Source organism: Sphaerodactylus townsendi, linkage group LG09 (genome assembly GCF_021028975.2).
Source record: "Sphaerodactylus townsendi isolate TG3544 linkage group LG09, MPM_Stown_v2.3, whole genome shotgun sequence".
In the NCBI taxonomy this organism is placed as follows: Eukaryota; Metazoa; Chordata; class Lepidosauria; order Squamata; family Sphaerodactylidae; genus Sphaerodactylus; species Sphaerodactylus townsendi.
This window is the reverse complement of record NC_059433.1, coordinates 53751126-53776216: the sequence shown is the minus strand read 5'-3', so window position 1 is coordinate 53776216 and position 25091 is coordinate 53751126. Positions and strand designations below refer to the sequence as shown.

The 25091-nt window shown below is 41.0% G+C and overlaps 1 protein-coding gene across 1 annotated transcript in view; it reads left to right on the top strand.

The window, feature by feature from the left end:
* Nucleotides 1-25091, top strand: part of ST18 (ST18 C2H2C-type zinc finger transcription factor) — a 228394-nt gene that overhangs the window by 162400 nt on the left and 40903 nt on the right. The window contains 6 exon segments of the mRNA XM_048507715.1: nt 1327-2109; nt 4024-4158; nt 6253-6343; nt 7477-7581; nt 11447-11646; nt 13313-13524. Of these exon segments, the coding sequence (XP_048363672.1) occupies nt 1327-2109; nt 4024-4158; nt 6253-6343; nt 7477-7581; nt 11447-11646; nt 13313-13524 (1526 nt within the window).

Genomic DNA, 25091 nt, shown 5'->3' with positions numbered 1-25091 from the left:
GCTATTTGGAACTTGGTTACTATATAGTTTTCATAATTAAGCTCTTTTATTAAACCAAGAGTGACCCAAAGTATGCGTTTTGTAAAATTTCTATGAAATACTAATCCTTACTGTTGATAAAGCACTATCAGTTTTTAAAGCACATAATAATAATTTATAAGGTAGACCACTGTTATCATCCCTACAATGAAATGGGAGAGTGGGTATCTTGATGCTGAGTGATTGTGGTTTATCTCTGGCTCAGATGAGATCTGGAGCAGATCACAGCTCATTCTCTTGGGCTCATTCCACACATGCAGAATAATGCTTTCAAACTGCTTTCAGTGCTCTTTGAAGCTGTGTGGAATGGCAAAATCCACTTGCAAACAGTTGTGAAAGTGGTTTGAAAGTGCATTATTCTGCATGTGCGGAATGAGCCTTGGTTACAACAAAGGTAAATGAATAATGCTTCCAAGAATCAAGACAGTATAACTCCAGTGAACAGCAGGTCCTTTTTTGGACTTCACAGCACAGTTGTTTTCACACTGCAGCCCACCTACCCTCCCTCATTCCCTGTGTACTGAGGTGCAGCATGGAGCTCAGGCAAACAGAGACTGTGTATTTGCAACTGAATATGAAAGCCTGACTTCAGTATAAAGTGCTAATAGGTGCGATGCAGCCTTATTCTGCCATGATAGAACTTCTAAACAGATTCCTAGCTCCATGTAGGAACTGATCATACTGTACCATCTTGTTTCACTATCACTGTGCTATAGCAATCTCTAATCACCTAAATTAATCTTCCAGACTGGAAAATGATAGCACAATATGCAACTAATACATGGATGCAGCTATCACACTATAAAATATGCATGGCCTGAGTACTTTCTCTCCTCATTCCCAGTAATGCTTAAATTAACACACCTTTAAGCACAGATCTTAAACATGTGCTTTTTCATGCTCACATGTGAATTATACTTGTTCATGAACCATAATGACATGTGAATCACACTTACTGAAATTGATCCACTTGTGAGATGATCAAATTGCATGGATCTTCTTTGTATGTGTTTACAACATAACAGGTTGGTTGTTTAATTGACCTTTGTGATTTAAAAAAAACTATTATATACTATATAGCACTGTTCTGTTAATATGATTCCTGATATAGTATGTTCATGAAACAGATTATGACAAACAGTAAATCTGGTTTTATATCATTTATACTGGACCAGCCTCACTCATGTAAATATGGCTAAGTTATAAATAAGTGAATTATGGTTAATGTTTTTCAGTAGAAGTACAGTATTTTAATTTTGTGCTTTCTCCCCTCCATACCTCACACAGAAGAAAACATTACAACACCAGCCAACACTAGCCCTAATCTAAATGTGCAAGAAAATGTTCATCAAAAGGACAATTATACTAGCTACCAGGACCTTATGTTCAAATCTTTAATTAGCTTAAAAAATGCACCAAATCAACCAGAGAATGACAAACTAAAGGACAATAGCAGTCAATCCTTAAAAATCAAAAATGGCAATGTTGATGAATGCTACATGATTAACTCATCAGCAGAGAACGATAGAATTGGTGTTTCTGATTCACAATACTGTTCCTCTGAGGAAAACGAAAGCAGTTCTGAAATTCTGGACAATGAATGGGATAGTTCCTCCAACTTCTCTGAAGAGACAAGCTTAAAACTTCCACTAAATAAAGAATATCTAATAGGATGTAATCAGCAAGATGTCGTAAAAGCACCAGGAATCAAAAGTGAAGGAACAGATTTTGAGAACTCTGAAATGGTTTGTGATACAGAAACAGGGCTGCAAGAATCCCGGGAGTCCCAGGTCGAACTGTTCAGCAGCAGAATCCAGAATACATTTCCAGACAGCGAGGAAGATGAGCGTTTGTCAGAAAACACAGAACTATCCTTCGACCTGGACAAAACAAAGCAAAATTTGAGTTTGTTAGAACAAGCAATAGCCCTGCAGGCAGAGCAGGGTCACATCTTTCATAGTACTTACAAGGAGCTGGACAGGTTCCTCCTAGAGCATCTTACTGTTACTGGTGAAAGAAGACAAACCAAATTAATTGATCTTGGTGGGAGACTGATTTATAATAACAAGCGTGAGTTCACTTTATTTACTTCTAGTAGCTTGCACATTTATTTCAACCTCTGGTGATAATTTGCTCTTAAATTTCATGGTGACCGTGTTTTGCATTTTAACTGGCAGTTTAGCAAGTTGAGTATTGCATTCTTTAGTTACAGTTAATTGTGGGCTTCTAATAAGTGATTCCATGACTCCTGCACAGCACACTTTCCATGGAATGCTGTGACTCTTCTCAAGGTTTGTGTCAGTTACACTTCTATGAACAGTTAGACTCTGATGACTTTCCTGGGTGCAGCATTGCATTCCACATCACAAGCAGGTGAATTTGGCCCTCAAAGGTTAGCTAGCTGTGGCTCCTTTTTTTACAAGAAGCCTCATCCTTCTGCTTAGTTCAAATTAAGAAATTGGATGGAAAGAACATTTTTCGCTCTCCTAATTTCAGTAGGAGCAAGAACAATATTCTATTGGCTTTTATTGAGGATGAGCAAGGCATTTCACATTTCTGCTGGCTGAAGGAGTAGCCTGGCAGAGCTGGGGATGGCCAAGGAGGGAAGGGGGAGGGTGCCATCTCCTCCTCCCTGGTGGGAGCCATGGGGGTGTGGGGAAGGCATGGGTGGTGCAAAATCACCCCCCACATGACACACCCCTCCTTTCCCATGCAAACCCAGGAGCTGAGTCAGCACGGGGGGAGGATGGGGATGATTTTGCGCCCCCCCCCACATGACAGGATGTTGTACATCCGGGTACATGTGACCCCACATGTCTTTGGTCAAGCCTCATTGTGGGAGCTACCTACTATCTACTACCTACAAGGGCAGAGGCTGTGGAGCTACTTGGGTGGAAGAGAAATTATGGAGAAATTCTGAATAACAGCTAGATACTTAATAGACCGAATTGGGTACAGGAGGGGAAACCTATGAGTGTATATTTATCTGTGGGTTTGGCAATGAATCCATGTATTTGCAGGCTCCTTGCTAGGTCTTGTATTACATAAAAATATCATAGTTGGTGAACAGGCTCCAAAGCATATGTAGATCCTAATGGTTGCTCTGCTCTAATAACTATGCCACATGGTTCATATTCAAGAAAACAAGTATACAGTTAAAATAACTGATAAGTATTGACAAAATGATAGATTATAATAAATGTAAATTTCATTTCAAAAATGTATTATGTGTCCTCATTTTACTTGGTTGTGATGGCTGGTCCCTGTTTTCTGCTAGCTGCCTCTAGAAAATTGCTACCAATACTTTGCCTTTCTTTGGAAATGTTGGATACCTTTTAAAAAGCTGTACAATAGAATTTTTGAGATTTCATCCCTTCCCTCAGTTCTCTAGAAGTTAAATCTCTGAAAATAAAATTGTTCATTGTTATGCATGGGTCTCTAGTGCATCTGTATGTGATGTACATACATAGAGAGAGAAACAAAAGGCCCTTGTAGTGTTCCATTCCCCCCCCACCACCATTACAATCCTCTGTAACTCATTTAGTAAAAATCATTGTCCATGTTCAGACTATGACTTCTTTATAACTATTACAGCCAGAACTATTGTGAAATTAAATGTTCTGCTGAACATTGTTAAAATTTAAAAAAAAACATTGTTATGGTCTGTTTGCTAATATATCCTTCTTTAGATGTTCAGTGCAGAACAATCCAGGACAGAATAAATCAATGCAAAATACCACAGTCTTAAATGTGTAAGAAGGTGGGGTGCATACTTCTGTTTGCTGTTTGCTGATCTGTGATGCAAATGTTATTGCCACCACACATTTTAATATAAGAAAAGACAATAACGGAGAAGATTCCTGGTTGCAACTAACTCTAACACTGACCAAAAGCTGCTTGTGTTATGTCTTCATTCTACATCTTAAAACTGGTTGGCATGGTATAATGCAACGGTCAGGCAATATCTTCATTTTTTTTCTGCAGACTTACCTAGGCCTGAAAAGAGGGAGACCAAATGTCCTATCCCAGGATGTGATGGCACAGGACATGTAACTGGATTGTATCCACACCATCGTAGTCTTTCTGGCTGTCCACATAAAGTTAGAGTGCCACTAGAAAGTAAGTATCATTTCTTCAATACAGAAATGCACATGGTGGCAAAACTCCATGAATTGGATATAGCGATCTGTCCACAGAAGGTGCTGAATGTTTCAGATCTTCCCCATAGTGCCTCCCAGCAGTCTTTTCTGACTCCTGAAAACTTTATTTCCAGGATTGCAGGACCCAAGTGTTCTAGTAGGGATGTGGTCCAGGAGTCTACAGCGAGTGGTGTGTGTGTGTGTGTGTGTGTGTGTGTGTGTGTGTGTGTGTGTGTGTGTGTGTGTGTGTGTGTGTGTGTGTGTGTGAAACATACAAGCAACTGTATTGTCGAAGGCTTTCACGGTCGAATATTGGTTAGAGCCTGGAATATTGTCAGTAGTTTAGAAGCATTTTTTCCTGACGTTAAGCCAGCCTTTGTGGCTGGCATCTTCAGAGGATCTCCTCTGAAGATGCCAGCCACAGATGCAGGCGAAACGTCGGAGAGAATGCTGCTAGAACACGGCCACACAGCCCGGAAACCACACAGCACCCCATACAAGCAACTGTTTACACTTTTTTTTCCTGGAATCATACCAGTCTTGTTGAGTCTTTTGCCCCTTTTGCTTCTTTCTTCAGCAAGTGCAGCCAAATGTGGGAAGAGAGGAAACTTTCTTCTTCTCTTCCCCACCCCACTCTTCCCCATTATAGCCTCCTTACCTTATTAGTTCTCACAGACCCTGCAATTCTTGGAATAGACTTTCCTCAAGTTAGAAATTGTTGCTGGCGGGAGGGAAATGTGCAGAAGATCCATAATTCTTGCATCTGTAGAATGATGGATTGAGTGTTAAGTGTTTGGAGTTTATTCCTGAAATTACTGCTAGAGTACACTTTTTCTATCCGGGACCGCATCACCCCCTATGTCCCCCATAGACCACTGCGCTCGGCAGTGGCAGAACTGCTGGTGACCCCTGGCCCCGCGACTATGCGGCTGGCCTCGACCCGGGCCAGGGCCTTTACGGCTCTGGCCCGTGCCTGGTGGAATGCGCTACCTCCAACTATTCGGGCCCTGTGGAACCTTGGTGAGTTCCGCAGGGCCTGCAAGACAGAGCTATTCCACCGGGCTTTTGGAGGGCCTGGCCACGGTTCTACTGCCCCCCACAGAAGCTGGAATTGCAACTGAGGCTGTCTGTATCCATCCTTTCCATCCCGGTGGGCCTGCTTTTCGGATACCATCACAGGCCCTCCCGCTCCCTCTCTTTCTGGCCTATAGATCAGGTGCCAATTTTAACCTTTTAACTCTAAATTTAACTTAATTAATGATTTGATCAACTGTTACATTATTTCTGTTGTTCAATCTTAGATGTCGTATATAATTGCTGCTCAATTTTAATTGGCTAATAGGTTAAGTTTTATGTGATTGCTGTTTGAATAACAGCCATGTTATTGTGATTGTGTGTGAACAGCCATGTTGTGAGCCGCCCCGAGCCCTTCGGGGATGGGGTGGCCTATAAATCGAATAATCAATCAATCAATCAATCAATCAATCAATCAATCAATTAATTAATTAATTAATTAATGGTTGTGCACAACTATCATCTAGGGATAAAATCTCCTAGGTTCTTGTTGGATTCTGATTTGTTTACATGGTGGAAGAATGAATCAGAGGTTAATCAGAGGTTAAAGTGGATTGTCAGAGAACCAGCAGAACTGGCAAGCTCAAAGTTTCATATTTTTTTCCCAAATACCACCTTAAAATTATAGCACAAGATTTTAAAAAACCCTCCTGATCTTGATTGTGTGAACTACTACATTTTTCTAACAACAATGAAAGCTACTTGAAATCAGGGATGCTGTTTGTGCTGTATGACATCTGACTTATGGCTTCTGACTTACGACAGCCTTATGAATTAATGACCTCAGAACATCCTACCATAAACAGCCTTGCTCAGGTCTTGCAAACAGAGGGCTTCTTTGATCAAGTCAGTCCATCTTGTGTCAGGTTTTCCTGTTTTCCTGCAGCCTTCCATTTTTCCTCTCATTATTGTTTTTTCCAGTCATCTCATAATATGATCAAAGCACAATAATCTCAGTGTAGCTGCTGAATTTTGTGTATGCTTTCTGTTTTTTGTTTAGTCCTTGCCATGCATGAGAATGTTCTGAAGTGTCCCACTCCTGGATGTACAGGAAGAGGACATGTCAACAGCAACCGCAATACTCATAGAAGGTAATCCTATATTCTCTGGTCTAGTTTTTTTAGAGTGAAGAATTTCCTTTTCATCAGTCACTCAATACTAGAGGTAAAACAATGGTAACATATAACACTTCACTATCATAAGGAAACTGTCCTTTCTCCGAAGAAATGGTATACTCTTACAAGAATTCATTCGTTTAGGACACAATCCCACCCAAACAAAGGATGTTTCATTCTCATTGATTTCAACATGAAAAATTTAGCATAGGATTAAGTTTCCCAATAAACCCTCTGAAACATAGAAATGCTTAAATTGTACATTCATATATCATTTCAGTTTTCATTTTGCTTCACCTTAACTGCATGTGAAGTCACAGGGATGCAACAGGCAAAGAACCACTGAATTAGTGACAGTGAGAAAGGGCTTGGGAAAAGTCCAGAGTCCTTGCGAGTGAGGCAATGATGAAAGCCCAAGAGTGAAAGAGCCAATGTAATGTAGTGGTTAGACAAGGGGTCTGCAACCTGTGGCTCTCCAGATGTTCAAGGACTACAATTCCCATCAACCCCTGCTAGCATGGGATTTGTAGTCCTTGAACATCTGGAGAGCCACAGGTTGCAGACCCCTGGGTTAGACTGCCAGACTAGGTTCGAGTCACTACTGTACTGTTGAAGCTTGCTGGGTGTCATTGGGCTAGTCACCATCTCTCAGTTTAAACTATCTCACAGGGTTGTTGTGAGATAAATTGGGAAAGAGGATAATTATATAAGTTCCTTTGGCTCCCCACTGGGGAAAACGATGGGGTATAGCTGTAGTAAATGAATTAAAAAATGAATAAAAATAGATTAACTGAATGAGGTATCATAAGAAGATATGGAAGGGAGCTGTGTGTGGGTAGAATGGCCTCAACTGAAATTGTATGTGTGTGGTGGGGGAAGGAAATGGACTCAACTTGTTGTGTATGCCTAGGATAGCTGTGGGGAAAAAACATGGCTGGATTTCCACTTCTAGGATGGGTTCGGAGGGCCTGGCTATTCTGAAACCATTGTGAGGAGAGTGAGAGTACAGTGTTAGTTTAATAAGAAATAAAGCATTGCTAATACCTTGATGGGAAGAAATGTCTGTTTGCATTATTAATTAATCATGTGTGGCAAATCTTTTTTAACAGTCTCTCTGGTTGTCCGATTGCTGCAGCTGAAAAAATGGCAGTATCTCAGGAAAAAAATCAGCTTGACTCTCCTAAAATAGGCCAGTGCCATGATCAAGTTCACAGGTAAGAAACATATATAGCTCAGATCTGCATATATAGCACAGATCTGTTAGTTAAAATGAATTTGTAACTAATGTTTTAGTTCGTAATACCCTGAAATATTCAATCATGCAGTATGAACTTTACAAAAATCAAGGTAGTTAATTCTGTAACGTCCTGTACAAGACAGAGATGGCTTAGCCATGTTCTGGATTCAGCATCATGGTCACAGAGTAAATAGACTGCAGTGCCAATTCACACAACTACTGTTTGGACTTTTTTTCAGTCTATGCAGACGGCTTTATCTTTCCACATGGATTGAATTACAAACTAGCTTTCTGAATCAGCTTCCATTAATATGACAGACCATTTTGCATTTCATTAACATAAAGGGTAGAGCTTGTATTTTGCCTTTGTGACAGTGAATCACATAATGAACTACAGCCTTTTCAGATATTACATCCACACATTCGGGGAGCCCAGCAACTACGCAGTTGGAGGCACCTCCCACACATTTACCAGCTTTCCCAGAGTGCCTAGAAAACCACACCACCCTCCCAACCTGTAGCATTCCCCGGGGTTTTAGCCCCAAATGGAGGAGGTGAGAAGATGGCCAGGCTGCTGGCTTCCATGATGTCACAGTACAGCTGCCAAGGCCAGCCATGCCCAGTTTCCAGACTGACAAGGAGGTGGGGTGCTGCTAAGAAACCAAAGCTGCTGGCACATTCAACTTCAAGGCAGACCACTTCCCTCTGATAGGCCAAGGCAGTGGAGAGAGCTACTCCTGGAGACCTGGGGGCTGGGACAGGACAGTGGGAGAACTCCATGACCAGGCCTTCTCTGTCCAATGCCTCAGAAAGTTCTGTCTCTTCTCTGGCCTGACCCAGCACTTAATTTAAAAGGCAGGATTATGGTGAGCTGAAGACAGGACAGGCCTCTCTCTCACAATGAGGCAAGAGAATTTTGAAGGAGAGGGGGTTTGATGTACAATTTAGTCTCCTTCCTCCTCAGAAGCTCTCAAAGCACCAAAGAAAGAGGCTAGACTCCAGGCCTAGACTCCAATCCTTGGGATTTGAAACTTGACAGTGAATTATCAATGATTTTCCAATATGTAATATGACATTTTGTTTCAACAGAGGAATATACATATTTGTAATGCATGTGCTGCTATGTTATGTGTGAACTTACTACTTGAGTTTACAGATTTCTGTTTTATGTGTACCAAAGCTGTACAAAGGTGAAAAATACATGTGTTCCTTTGTTCACAGAACATGGAAACTGCCCATGTTAGGACCATCTTAGATAAACCTCCACACTCCTGAAAATGGTGGATTTTTTGCTCCAAGCACACACAATTTCACCCCTTCCTGTCACAGCTGAAAGTATGCAAAGGCTGAAGAAAACTGCTTCAGTCACCACCTTTCACCAAACAAGACTGACTGCAGAAAAACTGGGGTGGGGGAGGGGACAAGGGAGGGGTAATTCCCTTAAGCACCAAACAGGTGAATGCTCTGCTTCTCAAACTGAGTTTCAAGCAAGCTGTGCAAACACTTTGCAAGACAAACTACCTCCTGTAGTCATTCCAGCAAAAAGGTGAAAAGTGAGAGTGTGTTAGCTGTAAATTGCTGGCCCCAAGTGCCCCTCTGATTAGCTAGGTAGCATCAAGCTATCCCACCCAACAAGTATTCTGGTGCCTTTCATTTTAAAAGTGAGTGGCACCACATAAACGCTCCTGATGAATGTAGGAACCAGTCTTTCCTCAACTGCCACTATGTTTGCTTCAAATAAATCTGTACAAGTTTATTTCATGATGACTTGTTCTCAAATACTTTAAACAGGATGAGTCAGTGTGGCTGAGAAAGGGTGAAACCATCAGCAGTCACTGCAGAGCAATAGAAGAGGAGGAGGAATTCCCACCTTCCCTGTAACTTCCAGAAGGCAGTGACAGGCAACATTATAGTCAACCCCATGCTAGTGAGCAGTGGCTCTTTGGTCTGCAGTTTTTACTGAGGAAATAACCCTAAATGCACACCGTGAGCTGACAGCTAGCCACATAAGTAGAGTGGTTGCAGAGTACTGAGACCTTTTCCCTAACTTTACTGTTCTTCCCCACAGCTGACAAATCAGGATAGGAACTACCCTCTCTCCTGTTCAGAGGTGGGATCCAGCAGGTTCTCACAGGTTCCCGAGAGTAGGTTACTAATTATTTGTGTGTGCCAAGAGGGGGTTACTAATTGGTGATTTTGCCACGTGATTTTTGCCTTTGTTATGCCCCTCCTCTCAGCAGTAGCACGCAGAACTTGAAGAAGTCTAGCAGGAGGTGCACCGGCGTGCGTGGCAGCCTGCCCCTGCATGCATTCGTTTCCGCCCAAGGACCGGTGCAGCAGCTGTGTCCTTGCCAAGCCCCACGCAGGAATGCCCCACCCCCGGAATGCCCGGCCATGCCCCTGTCATGCCCTGCCCAGCCCCATTGGCGCTACACCACAGTTTGAATCCCACCACCATGGGAACCTGTTACTAAATTTTTTGGATCCCACCACTGCCCCTGTTGCTCTACAGTGGCAGCTGTCAGCTGATGGTGATGCACTACTTTCCCTAAACATGAGACAGTTTTCAAGTACATGGGCCACTTTTGGATCTGCATGGTTGACATTTGTCAGTAAAGGAAGCCCACATGGGTTCTTACTGTTTGCAGCAGCTTGGAAGATGATTTCTTCAACCCTTCAATTGATCTTGATATGACTGCTGAAATGTACTTGAGCTGTTGGTAACTATAATTGTAAATCTTGCTACAGCTGCTTACCTGTATCTCAGTTCACACTACAAGGGCACATGTGCAAAACAAAGCAATAAGATAAGCCAGTTTGGGACACTTGATCAAAAATAATGTTTTATAGTATTTGCAGATGCAGCTTATAATTGGCAGCCCTATTTCTGATTTGAACCATGGGGAGTTTACCCTTCATTGAAAAAATAAAAGAGCATTACATTTGAGTTTGTGGCCCATCAGGTCAACCTGAAAACTGCTTTTACTGTTGCTTAGTCTTTGGCCATTTATGCATACAGTGTTTACCTCATGGTTATATGTTTCACAGAGGGTGAAACAATGCCAAGTTGATCTGCTCTTTTGCCCACCTGCCGCTTCCTTGTTCTATCCACATGGGGTGAATTGTGTGGGTGGGAAAAACTAAAAAAAGCAAAACACATGCTGATTCCCTTCCCTTTCCCTGCTAGGGGGCCGGGAGAGTCACATTTTACCAGGTTTCAAAAACTATGGGGCTTCTCTGATCTGTGATGCAATGAGTTTGGGGCAGTGGGGAGATATGTGCACAATCAAGAATCTGACCCCAAGGAAATGTACATTCACTGCGGGCCAAACAATAAATGCAGAAATGGCCTTAATCTTTTCTGAGTTCTGGGATATGAATATGGGCTAGAGTCAAAGTAGAGAAGATACTGGAAGATCAATGAACAGGTCTCCAGTGAGTTTTTATGACTAAATCATAGCCATGCTCCCCTAGTATGACTCAGGCCAGTGCATGTAGAGAACATGGCTATTTTTCCCCCTTGCTGTTTCCCAGTGCCAATGCCCCTATGAACTGATATTTGCCCTGCTGAGGGAAGCATGCAAGTTTCCTGCATATTTTCCTCCAAGAGAAAAGGAGTAGCTTTGAGGAATCTATTTAAAGTGGGAAAATGGTTCAAAATGGGAAAGTTAGCTTTGCAAATACACACACACACCACTTGCCTCCATTTGGATCAGGAACTTCCACAGCTGCTATTTAGCAATAAAAAATATGTTGGGAATCCATTCCAGTATTTCACTTAGTTTGACATTCACCTCAGGAACTTGAAGCTCATTATTTTGCCTTCTTCTTGATCTTTTCAGGACAAACTTAATGAAGCAGCTTGAATTATCTCAGTACAGCTGCAGATCTGCCCAACCAAGTCCTTCCCCCAGATCCACTCTTACGAAAGAGAAGTGCGGGAAAGTACCATTTGACTATGCCAGCTTTGATGCCCAAGTCTTTGGCAAATGCACAATGATGCCAACTGTTCAAGGACAAAAGCCCACACAATTCCTTGAGTGTAAGTGAAAGATGGATGCGATTCAGTTTCTTTTTTTCTTATTTTACATCACTTGAATGTAAAAAAAAAAAGTGAGTAGCACAACTAAACAATACTGATAGACCATAAGATGTAACAATATACCGTAACACTTCCCTCCTCTCCAAATAACCTGTGGTTCCAATTTCAACTACCATTTGAAGCAACACAGCATGTGTTGCTGTGGACAGCAGATAAAGAGTGTTTTATGCAAGCTTATGGGTTTGAGTTTAAAATTGCTCAACATTGCACATGGCATCTCGGAGCATTTTGTAACATGGGATAACCATCGCAGGCCAGGACAGAAATGTTCCTATGATGATTGTGTTAAGGCCCCATGTCATTACTGCCCATTGCCATAGGGCTGTGCAGACTCCATAGGAAATATCTAGCTGTAGGATTCTGAATTCAGTGAATGTAAAGCAGTGTCACATGGCAATTCTAAATAATGGCTGCTATCCCGAGAGATATGCACATTGTTCAAATCCAGAGGGATATGCTTGTAAGTTCTCTTTTTAGACTTATATGAGGTCAGAAGGCATTGGCAATAAGCTATGCAATCATTTAACAAGAGCATGCTACCAGTGTTCATGGAGAATTTTTACTTGGCTGCTCTCTTTAAATTGTTTTTACACTTTGTCTCCAAACTAGTGTTTGTTTGTTTTAATGGCAATTTAAAGACAACATTTGGGAGAAGAACATATTATGCGGGGCGGGGGGGGGGGGGGGCTAGGAAGAAAAATGTGTAGCTGAAATAAAAATGAAAGCATATGAAGTTTACTAATACTAATTATCATAATCAAATCAATAGCAAAGCATCTATAGCAGAGCAAAAATACAGAAAAACAACCATATGATGAGACCAGCAGTCTTTAACGTCAGAGTTCATGAGTTGCTATTTTCTGCCTTAAATAACATTTCTACATTGAACAACAATTACCTGTAACTCATTGAGCTGATTACCTTAGATCTTTGTCCTCAGTTTAAAATAACCCTTAAGAAATGTTTTATATTAATTTTCCTTGTGAATGAGTTTTTCACATTCTGTAATGGACTTTTAAAAATGTAATTGCTCAGAGTCCAGTTTATTTACTGCAAATAAAGAATAAAGGCATTAGCTGTAAATGTGAGGCAAACAGTATTTGGCTATGACCCAACATCATAGCTAAAGCTGACCAATTTTGTTGGATTTTTAAAATATATTTTCTTATAAATCAGTTTGCCGTAACTCATGTGCTTATGTTCATAAAGTTCCCAAATCTGTTTGCAATCGTATCTTACATCTTCATTATTGATTAATCTTATCACTGAATTTAAACATAAGTATAAAGAAGTCCCTGTGTAAGGAACAAGACCATCTCAAAGAAAACATCCATAATTTTGTCTTCAGCTGAAAATTCATCACTGAGAATGAATGTTAATACCCTACTGTCTTGTATAATGGTTGTCAGATTTTAACAGTGTCAGTGGCAAAATACTCTATTTTGTTCAATATTAAGCTTATAAATAGTAAATTTCTAGTCAAGAATAGACTTTCTTTAGTTTATTCTTCATTTTTTTTTAATGAAATGATGAATCTGTAAATCCAGTATATTTTATAGAGGGATGGTTTCGTACAAGCTAATCTAATCAAATCTCTCTTTAACAGCAAAGCATTTTTCAAATCCAGGAAAATTTTCTAATCGGGTGCCTAGTGCTAGCGCCCACACACAGAGCCCTCATCATGCCAACTCTTATGGCTACGGTCAATGTAGTGAAGACACCCACATAGCAGCAGCTGCTGCAATCCTGAACCTTTCCACCCACTGCAGGGAAGCAGCAGAGATCCTCTCCAACAAACCACAGAGTCTGTCTGCCAAGGTAGGCTAGTCCAAGAACCTGGAGGGTGTACTAGCTACTGAACTGTGCGAATAAACTGTCTTTCATGTGAGCAATTGCATTCAGTTCTTTCCCTCCCTCCTCCACCTCAAATGAACACCTCCTTTCTGCATGGTCTTTTGAAGAAAAAAAAGGAATAATTTTTGGCGAGAAAAAAGGGAAGAGAAAGGCAAAGCTGTGTGAACAGTCTCTATAATTGGTGTCAAAGTAAGGGGGGGAGGGAGAGAAAAAAATCTAAATCCGGTAACAGTGTTGAATGTCTACACTGCAGCAGAATCTGTACAAAAAGGTCTCTTTTAGCACACTGTGAAGGCTAAGTTTTCATTTATGGGACTGGACAACGAATGGACATGACAGATCGAAATACTCAGATTTCTGTGCCTGATGATTCTACTGATTATCATGGAGTTGATTGTTAAAGTGATTGGGAGGGAGAGATGATTTGCATATCTGGCAGTTTATCTAGTTCAATACTCCCAATTTGACATCAAGCCTGTTTCATTGTTGATTAAGGACCACTGAAGGTGTCTTTGCATTACAAAATCTGACTTCATACGATGTAAAATACCTCTGACCATACTGCTTTGCAAACAGGAAAAGTATGACCAGTTTGGCTGCCACTGGACATTGTTTGTACAGAGGTGCCAAAAATTCCAACAGACAAGAGAAAATGATCGTGTTCAAGTTTCATACAAAGCTATAGTGGGCACCTTGGTGAAAAATGGAGGGTGGTGGAAATATATGAAAGAAAACTATTCTAGAACAACCCATGTGGCATTGTACTTGTGTGTGTTCTCCACGAGAGATACATGCTTGGTTGTCAAGCTTCTTGTACTATGTAATGCTCCTGAAACGACATTAGCTGACTCGGGGTCATCCTGGCTGAAGATAGGTTCCTTCAGTGGGATTCCTGTTCCATAAAACTGTCCACTATTCTTGATAGAAAGCCTTACTTCATAATCACCCGTGAAAAATCAGATTGGATATTCCAAGCCTGTTCAGCAAAGTCGAATCTTCTATTTTGCCTTTTGTAACTGCTGTTGCAACAGCCAGGTTCTTGAAGCCAATGATGGCAACAGCCTGGAATTCATAGCCCAGCAATCCAGAGAACTCCCTTTTAAGGATCATGGATTCGTTGTCGGTTTTCTGTGGGTCCGCAGCTTTATTCATGACATTGGCCAGAGAAATTTTCTAGTGCTCAGCTATGGCAGAGGTCCCCCCACCCCAGTGTTGAAAAGGAGGCTGATGCCAAAGGCTGTATTAAATTGCTTCCCCTACCTTTGGCTGACCTTAGAAACAGACCTTTCTTGCCAAAGAAAGGCAATAAAGGGACCACACATAAGATTTTTCAGCTGTACACCTGTTTTGTGTTTGCCAAATAAAGGAAGGCAGTCGTAACAACTCCTGGTGGCATTTGGGGCATATAGTGGGAGGTAGGGGTGAGTTGCATCCTGAAATAATTTTTTTCCAACAACAAAAAAATCTTCATGCCTCATTCTCTGCCAGCCTTCATTTTTGCCAAACTTCCAGCAGGGCATGATGACAACCCAGTGGTACAGAATATCTGACAGAAGAATTAGAATTAGGTTCTGGCTAGAGCCAAGGCAAGCAAGGCTCAAAAAGATGCAGTAGCCAAAATCACACACATTCTTTTTATTTGGATTGGACAGTGATCTCTTTTAGGAAATTGGGGTTTTAAACAGGAAAAAATATAATGCTATCTTCTCTGGATGCATGTAGCTAAAATAAAACAAATTATTGTGATTTAAAAATGCAGATTGAATCAAATATTATACATTTGTTTGGTTTTATTTTGAAATTATATCCTTCTGTGATTCCCTTATTATTTCCCTACTACCGAATGAACATTTTTTGTGGCATAGATTGTCTTCAGATAAGTCTGAGTTTTTGCTGATCTTTATTTAATATGATGTTATACAATTTTTTTGGAAGTAGTTTTTCCCCTTTCCTCACTATATTATTATTGTTTACTACTACTGCTACTATGGCTATGTTACTACTACTACATGGGAACATTTACAAATCTAGGTTGACCTCATGTATAACAGTGGTTGGTTCAGTATTGTTTGTACAGTTAAAGTTCTTGATGGGTCAGAACCTGTCTTTTTAAAAAACAAAGTTAAGTAAAAACACAATACATTGTTGGAGCCTAGGTAAATTGTTTTTATTGTTTGCTCCTCGTTAGTACTGTACTGGATTTTATGTTGTAAACCGCCCAGAGCCCCTCGGGGATAGGGCGGTATAGAAAACGAAGCAATAAACAAACAAACAAACAAAACCAAGGCTGTACCTCCTGCAGCCCACCCCAACTAGTTAAAACATGCAAACAAAATAATTGATGTTGCTTAATAGGCCTTTCTTTTGGCATGCCAAATAGTATTTCCTCTTATTTGATATTATCCATTCTGTTAACTATCATGTAATAAAATATTATCTGGGTGTTGAGGATGGATGGGCGGAGAAGTAATCATAATTATCCTCACCAGCTTTTAAAATTCAACGTTGGGGATGAGGGCAAAATTTGTTGTTGTCTTTATACTGTCCAATCTATCTATTGTGTTTCCTGATTTGTTTTGTGCACTCTTGAAGAGGGCAGGCATTGGTTCTTCGTGTTGAAGTATCAAAAATTGTATTACTCTTTCAAACACTAGAATGAAAAATTGTGCCCCAACGTTATGTGTTTTATAGGAGCTTCCCCCCAAGAACTATGAAAACGTTTTTGCATTCCCAGGTTTCAGACTGAGAGGAAAAGGATCCAACAGGAACTATTGATTGGATGTATTAACATTGTACACCTCTCCTAGCAAAAAATAACGTAAACAATAAATAACAACATCCGTGAAATGAAATTAAGAAAATATGCTTTAAAGCAGTCAGTACAAAACTAACAGAAATATATTTACCAGAAATGACAGTTGCATCAAGCAAAACCAGAGAAATGATGCATAGTATTGATCTAGCACATGTAATTATGAACATCTCTTGAAATTAATTGGGATTATTGAATCTAAGTCTATATTTATTTACACCCCAGCGGCAAGCAAAACTCCCACCCCCTGACAGTCCTAATATATTTGGATGACTAAAGTTGGATCTCAAAGCTATTTTGCAAGAAAACACCTGGAACATGACTTTTCTGGATCACTGAGATACAGAAATGTTCTGAAAGATACATGGAGCAATTGGAATCAGGTCTTTTCAGAATCCAACTCAATTCTACTCAGCATGGCTTATTCCCAGGAAAGTTTCCTTAGGATATCACTGGCAGATTATTCCAAAAGAAGCACCAGGGCATCAATAGAAAACCTACCCCTTATGTGCAGCCTAATCCAATACCGTTTGCAATCAGTGTTAACAAAATATTTCAGGAGCTGATCAGACCCAAGGAATCTACCCAATGCAGTTCTTGCTGCATATTGTATCCTCATATCACCAATTTCCTTTTTCTGTGGCTTATGTTCTGTGTGCCACTCAAAGTAGACTCAGGCAGTGCAGTCTATCTTTTATCTTCTTCATATCCTCTTGCCAACTGTTCTGTTTTATTTCTGGATGGGTCCCCCCCCCCCCCACACACACACGTTTTGGCGAAATGGCATATGCATGCTGTGCCTTGAAAGAAAAGAAAACATAAAAATAAAAGGCACTTGCTTCAAACTCATCAAGTTCAAAATATGCTGCTTCTGTTGTTGTTGGGAATAAGTAGGCGACAAGCATTTATGACAACTCGCTAGACTTGAGTATTACTAATGGTGAAGTAGATGAATGAATCTGTATCTGCAACTAGTAATTGAGAAGTATGTTAACAAAACTTTTGCAAAAACTGTTTCTTGCCCATTTTAATGTATGATAAAACATTGTATGATAGGCACCTGGATCAAGGCAGGTCGGTGCTGTTGTTGCTTTTAGATCTGAAAACAGAGTTCAGCTAGGTCAGCCATGATATCTTGGCCACCCACCTTGCTGATGCGGAGATTTGGTGACTAGCCTTACAGTGGCTATGCTCCTTTCTACAAGGTTGGAGACAGAGGGTTGCAATGGGTGAGAGTGTTTCTGCACATCAGAATTCTGCAGAGCCTTTAGTGTTTGGTGTCCTGCAAGGAACTATCCTCTCACCAATGTTATTTACATCTACATGCACTCTTTTCCTGGGTTAATTCAGAAGTTTGGACTTGGGTGTCATTGGTATGCAGATGACACCCAGCTGTATCTGTTGATGGATTACCATCTGGACTCTGCCCCAGATACTCTGGCCAGCTGTTTGGGGACTGTGTTGTAGTGGTTGGAAGAGAGCTGACTGAAACTAAATCCAACAAAGATGGAGGTCCTGTGGCTGTGTTGGCAGGGATTTGAGCAGGCATGTCAACTACAAACTCTAAGCAGTACACAACTTAATTCTGTGCAAACTGTGAAGAGCCTAGGTTTGTATCTGGATGCCTCTTGATTGATGGAGGCTCAGGTAACACATGTTGCTTGCACAGCTTTTTATCATCTATGCTGTGTGAAGTAGTTGGTGCCTTATCTGTCCCAGGCCAATCTAGCCATAGTGAGCCATGCAACAGTCATCTCTTGCTTAGACTACTGCAACTTGCTCTACAGAGGGCTACCCTTGGGCCTGATCCAGAAGCTCCAACTAGTCCAAAATGGAAAAGTTCGGGTCCTAACAGGGATCACTTGGCATGCACATATTCAGCCAGTGCTGTTCCAGCTGTGTTGGCTCCAGGTAGAGCACCAAGTCAGCTTTAAAGCCATAAACAGACTGGGACTTGCATATCTACATGACAGCCTCTTCTGATATGTTCCTTGAAAGTCATCGCAGTCAGCTAATGAAAATCCTTTGGTGATCCCTGGCTCAGGGCTAGGGGTTTCTCTGCCCAGGTCCCTGCCTGATGGAATGCTCTGTCTGGGAAGACCAGGGCCCTGTGGGATTTAATGCAATTCCACAGGGCTTGCAAGACACAGGCAGAGGTGGAGCGAGGAGACACTACGCCTGGGGCACGCGCATGCCCTGGAACACCCCTGCCATGCCCCCTCGATGGCCCAGCCACACCTCCACCACTGCTCTGCCCGGAGCATCGCACCCCCCATCCCGTGGGAGCTACACCACTGTCATGAGGCGTATGGTTGAGGCATGACATCAAAATAGTACTCCGCGGTCAGGTTTTTCTGTTTAGGTTATCCCCTTCAGGTTTTTTTTAATCACTGATGGGGACATGTATGTATTAAATTGATTAATATGGGACCCAGGTGTTAGTGAATGTGAGTCCTTATGAGAGTCTCCTCTGATATATTTTAGATATAAATAATATTTTTGTATTGAGGTTTTTAACTATTTATTGCTGTTTTATGTATTGGCATTGATTGTTTAAACCATCCTGGGCCTTCCAAGGAAGAGCAGTGAACAAATCGAATGAATGGATGAATGAATGAATGAATGAATGAATGAATGAATGAATGAATGAATGAATGAATAAATAAATAAATAAATAAATAAATAAATAATCATTAAAGGTTGTAAAACAAGATTAAGTAATACATACTGAGGCTTACCGCTACACAAACTGAATCAACGCTTTTCAAGTTATCCCCCAAGCAGTATTTGCTCAGGGGTTCTCCTACAAAGTTGCAGTAGGAACTGCAGTTCTGCATTTCTCTTCAATGTCCCCTTTAGTCAGTTAATACCAGCAATCACAACAACAACCTGACAGAATCATGAAACAAATAAGTGAGAAACTGCAATCTCTGGGCTGCATCCATATCTTTCTGTCTTATGTATCCATCTATTTTGAATATTGCTATGTTGCCTCTTCAGAGTCCTGCTTGAGATGGTTTACAATTAATTTATTAAAAAGCCATTAAAAAGCAAGCTATTAGACATGTAGCATAAAAACTATCCACAAAACAGAAGCAGATCATTAAAAGCTGATAAGATAAAACCTTAAATTAAAAACCTAGGGTAAATTATGTATTTTAGTCTGGGGCCTAAAAGAAAGTAGACACCAGGCAAATCTCAGTGGGAATGACATTCTGAAGGTGAGGCACTGCAACAGAAAATGCCCCATCTCTAGTCTCTACCCACCTCACATTTGCTTCCTAACAGCACAGAGAGCATAGCTTGAGAGACAGCTATTAACTGGAAAGTATAAGAGGAGACAGCTCTTCAGGTACCCTCCTCCCAAGCCATTTAGGGCTTTAAACATAATATCCATAACTTTGAATTGTGCCCCAAAAATAGATGAGTAACCAGGGCAGATCTTACAGCAGAGACATGATATAATCCTGGTAACCAACCCCTGGCAGTAGCCTGGTCACTGGATTTTGGACCATTTAAAGTTTTCAAAGGTAGTCCCTCCTAGAACACATTGCAGTAATTTAACTTAGATATGATCACTGCATGATTCACTGTGGCCAGATCACACTTTTTAAAGGACAGCCATAGTTCATGAAGTAGCCCCTGTTGTTCTTCCACCAAAAGTCAGGGTGACCAAGGCCAATGTCCCAAAGCCAGGCCTGAATCTAAATTGAAATAAGTCTAGCTAATTTGTACCTTCCAAGACTACCTGAAGCTGTGTAACTGTCACCAAGAATGGACTATTAGCCACTGGACAATATTTGTTTAGACCATTTGGATCCAGAAATGGCTTCTTCAGGAGGAGTATCATGACTGCCTCTCTCCAAGTGGTGAAAACTACATTTTAATACAAAGAGACAATTGCTACCTCCTGGAAATGGTCCATCACCCCAGCCAAGCATGATACTATTAGCCAATGAGGATGAAGGGTCAAGACTGCATGTGGTAGGCCACATAGTCAAAAGACCTTGTTCACTTCACCAGACCTTACTGACTGAAAGTCATTCATGCAACGAAAACAGAATCAGTCTGACTGTGCTGCTTAAATCATATGCAAGCAATTTCATCTGCAGAATACATTCCAAATGAATGACAGCAGTCTTGCATGTTTTCTGGGTCAATATTCCCTGGTGCTTGAGATAAAAATCATTCCACAACGCAGAAAAGCTCCATCAGATACCATTGTGCAAATGCAATGTGGTAGAAAAGTGAACTCACTTCACTGCCATCACCACCACAGAGTAGGCACAATAAGGTACTTTCACTAGTGTTCAGTCATATTTGCTTCAAGTTTTTCCATTTGTGTGCTATCTGCTCAATCATTCCAAAGTGCCTCAGTAAACCAAGAGTCCCATGGTTGTCAGGGCGGCCATGAAGTCCAGAGCTGCTCCTGTTATGGCAGCCTCAGCATGAACACTGAAATCCCTGAGGTCATCAAGATTTGAGGTCCTCAGTGCCAAGTCTCAGATTGCCTCTGTCAGCTCAGCATGGAAACTGATGGACAGCGGAGTGGACAATATCTTAAGATATTGCAGTATTTTTACATTATAGCATCAATTCACAATTGGATTCTCCTGTGTAAACAAACTTGTTGCAAACAGTTCTGATGGCAAAAAATGTACAATATCCAACAGCAGTTGGTTAGATGCAATTTTAGCCTTAGATAATATTGACAAACAGATATTTCTTATGTTACAGCAGTGGTATGGTTGCTGCCAATAAAATGCTTCATCTATGTGGGTGCTTTGTGTGGTTTTTTATATGTGAGTGGTTTACCACAACTGGCCAAGAAATCTCTGCATCAGTTGTAAGGGGGTTAGATTAGATACCTTCCATGTTATAATAATCCTGAGCTACATGGAGAAGCTGGTATGTTTATTATAGCAACCATGTGAATTCTCCCTCCTTACTGCACGGAAGTTCATTTTAGTAGCATCCATACTGCTCTCTTAACATATGAAGCACACCTTAGATCACTACCAGGTAAACAAGGCTAGAAAAATGAATACATGGATACATTCAATTTTATCTGTGCATATCCACTGTAGCACCTATGTCATGCCAGTGGTAAGCGATGAGAGATAATCTTGTGGAAAAGTTTTGACAGGACAGGCAAAAGTAATATTTTCACATAATGTACAATTAACATGTGAAATTCATTGCCACAAGATGAATGTGGGCTACTTTAGACAGTATATGGATGATAAGTCTATCAATGATAATGAAATGTTGTCTCTAAGGTGGTGGGGGTGGGCAGACAATGAGGGATAGTTCCATCATGCCCTTGGGCTTTTCAGAATTATCTGGCTGGCCACTGTTGCAATCAGGACACTGGTTTAGGTAGACCCATTTTGTTTGCTCTGACAGGGCTCTTTTGTTTGGTGTATGTTTTTGTTACACTGACCAGGGTAAATATAGTGCATATCTGTTAGTAGGCCCACCACATGTGGGTCATCCTATCTTGAGATTTTAGGTACTGAAAACTTTTGGATGGAAACAAACAAACAAAACCCTATTGAGACAGGAAAGGGAAAATAGCAAAGAGAAAATAACATTCAGAAATAGCTTTCTTTTTGACATTTGTTGCAATGGCAGCAAACGTTACAACAGTTTTATACTGACCTGAATTTTAAAAAACCATGCTGTAAACATGGGATCCATCCTCCTGTGAACACAAAGGGCTATTTTTTCATGATTATATTTGATATTTTTGTGCATCTGTGAGCTCACTTAAACCCCATCTGTACACTGCTACAAATTCACAGCCTGGGTATATTCTGGTCAGAATTAGGTGTATGCTGACCAACCAAATTTCTACACAGATCACAAGATATCCTTGCCAATATCTTCATACAGTAGCAAATCTATATTGTCCTCCAACCAAGCATCTTTTTGGTGCCCCTAAATAAGGCTTGGTTATCAGCTGTCAGATGGGTTTCCTAACATGTGTGGATCTGTGATTGAATTTAGAAGACTCTGACTGTTTTTGTGGAATTTGTTGCTGTCATCTCTGCCTTCTGAGTAGCTGGTATTTTGTCAGTGACAGAGAATCTGCACTATTTATGGGCTCTGCACTATAAAACTACTGCAACCCTGTCACATTGCATCTTCTCCAAAGCCATCTGTCACAGAGGTCTGGCATTTTATGTGAATGTTGGTCAGGCAGACTTAACCCAAGTTTTTTTTATATATTATTATTATGAAAAATGTCAGCAACTACAATATTTAGCATTTCATTTTATGGTGGTCATTAAACTTGATTACGTGTAGCTCTGTTTCATGGCTGTACTTGTACATCAGCAATGAAGCCAAAAGCACACACTGGTAATCATGGCAACACAGTCAAGTTCAGTTGGCACTGATACAGTTAATATCTTGGATTTTTGTAAGTAAGGTTTACTAATGCCGGTATAAAATGTATTTGATATTATACAGATGGCATAAGATGTTTGGTTACTAAGTTATTATCCAGGATAAGCCATACTGTCAAATTCAGGGCTTAAAACTATCACAGGAGATTAAACTATTTACTAAAAAGGGGCAGAAAGATACAACCAAAGCATCTTAGTATGGACATATTAGAAGTGTATTTACTTCCCATAAATATAATAAAGCATTTCTCTTTTTAAGCCATAGGATTCAGAATGTGAACTCTTTCATGCATGAGGAGAGAACAGCGCAAGGCTAAAGGAGTTATGCCACCCTTTGGGATGGTGTAACTCCAAGGCCCTGGGTGCTGCATTCCTGGTCCTGGATTCAAGGCCCTGGGTGCCACGTTCCTGTATGTGTACATCAGCCCTGGGGGAATCTAACTAATGTTGACTCTACCCCAGGGAACACCCCAGAATGCCCTGAGCTGTAATGGTGTCTTTTTGGATGCTAGCCTCCCTTCTGGGTTGTGCACCATCGAGGTCTGCAGCACCTGCTTGCCTCCCAATTTGCCCACCCTGCTGGCATGAGCTCACACCAGCTCCATTGACCTATTTGCCCCCTCCTTTTGGTTTGGGGTGCTAGGCTCATTTTGTTACACAGACATACAGATTCAATCAGGGAGGGGCTGTGGCTCAGTGGCAGAGCATCTGCTTGGCATGCAGAAGTTCCCTGGTTCACTTCCCAGCATCTTCAGTTAAAAAGGTTCAAGTTGTGGGAGATGTGAAGAATCACTTCCAAAGAACTAGACAGCCTCTGCCAGTCTGAGAACACAGTACTGCTTTTGAAGGACTAATGGTCTGATTCAGCATAAGGCAGCCTCATTTATTTATTTATTTGTGAGATTTAATAAACCACCCACCCCCGAAGGGCTCTGGGCGGTGTACAATGAATAAAACTCAATAAATTCACAATTTAATAATTAAAACAACTCGAGTTAAATACAACCCCAACAACAGAAAGGTCTAGAATTAATTGGCAGCCTGGAAAAATCTCTCCCCCGCTGCTTGGGTGAGGACAAGGCACAGCACTTGCAGCCAATGGTAGTATTGGGGAAGATAGCATGGGTAGTTGGAAGGATGTATGTGTTCCTCACACTGTCATTATATACAAATAATATTTTAGCAAGTGTGTGTCGGGAAGCAGCCCACAATATTTGTTTACTTTATTTATAGCCTGTCGTTCTCAGTAAGATTCAAGTCAGATTTAAATAGAATAAATAATTGGAGATGAGATGGAATATTGAAAGCAAAATGAGTTAATTGGAATGGTTGGCTCAAGCCATTCTACTGCCCCAAATGGGATGTTCCCCATCCCACCCCACCCCAGCAAGGTTGTGGGCAGTACTGAAAAGAAAGGTTTTGCATTTTTAAACAACCTTTTCTCTGGTCTGGCAGTCACTACTGTCCTCTGCCCCCTTTCCCAACTGTAACTGGTAGCACTGAGATATTTTCAGCAAGTACAACCACATGTTTAAGAATTAGGATGAGGTGGCACTCAAGGACATTCCCTCTGATTACAGTAGGAGAGAGGAAGGCAGGCAGGATGGCAGGATGACTGGTGGAGAAGGGAAAAGACAGGGGCCACTAGACAGAAAGAACCACCACAGTCATCATGGCACACCATGTTATGCCTCTTGTTCCATAGACTAGCCTTGTTAATTGATGTAATTCTTCCAGGATTGATCCTGTTATCCCTTTGCATGCAGCTAACAGGATTATTTATTTATATGATTTAATATCCCACCCTTCCCTGCCTAAGCCAGGCTCAAGGCTGCTAACTTACACAGTTATAATCACATTTAAAACAATAAATTACAGATATTTCAGTTAAAAACATTTAACATAGAAGTTACCCCAGTGGTGATTTGAATCACACAACATCGTCCATACAATAAAACTTATATTCCCATCCAAAGGAGGGGGTGCAAAAACTGGAACCAATATAACGTTATATGTTATAACAATATAACAATATGCATTCCACAGGTGTCAATTATAGGCCTGGCAAAACAGTTCCGTTTTGCACGCTCTGCAAACTGCTTGATGTCTAACAGAGCTCTGATGTCCACCGGGAGTATATTCCACAAAGGGGAAAAGGGCTCTGGCTCTGGTGAAAGCCAATCATATTTATTTTGGGCTAAGGATCATTAAAAGATTGCTGTTTGAGAACTGGAGAATCCTCTTTGAGCAATATGGGGAGATATAGTCCCAAAGGTAAAACGCTCCAAAACCTCTCAAGGCCTTAAAGA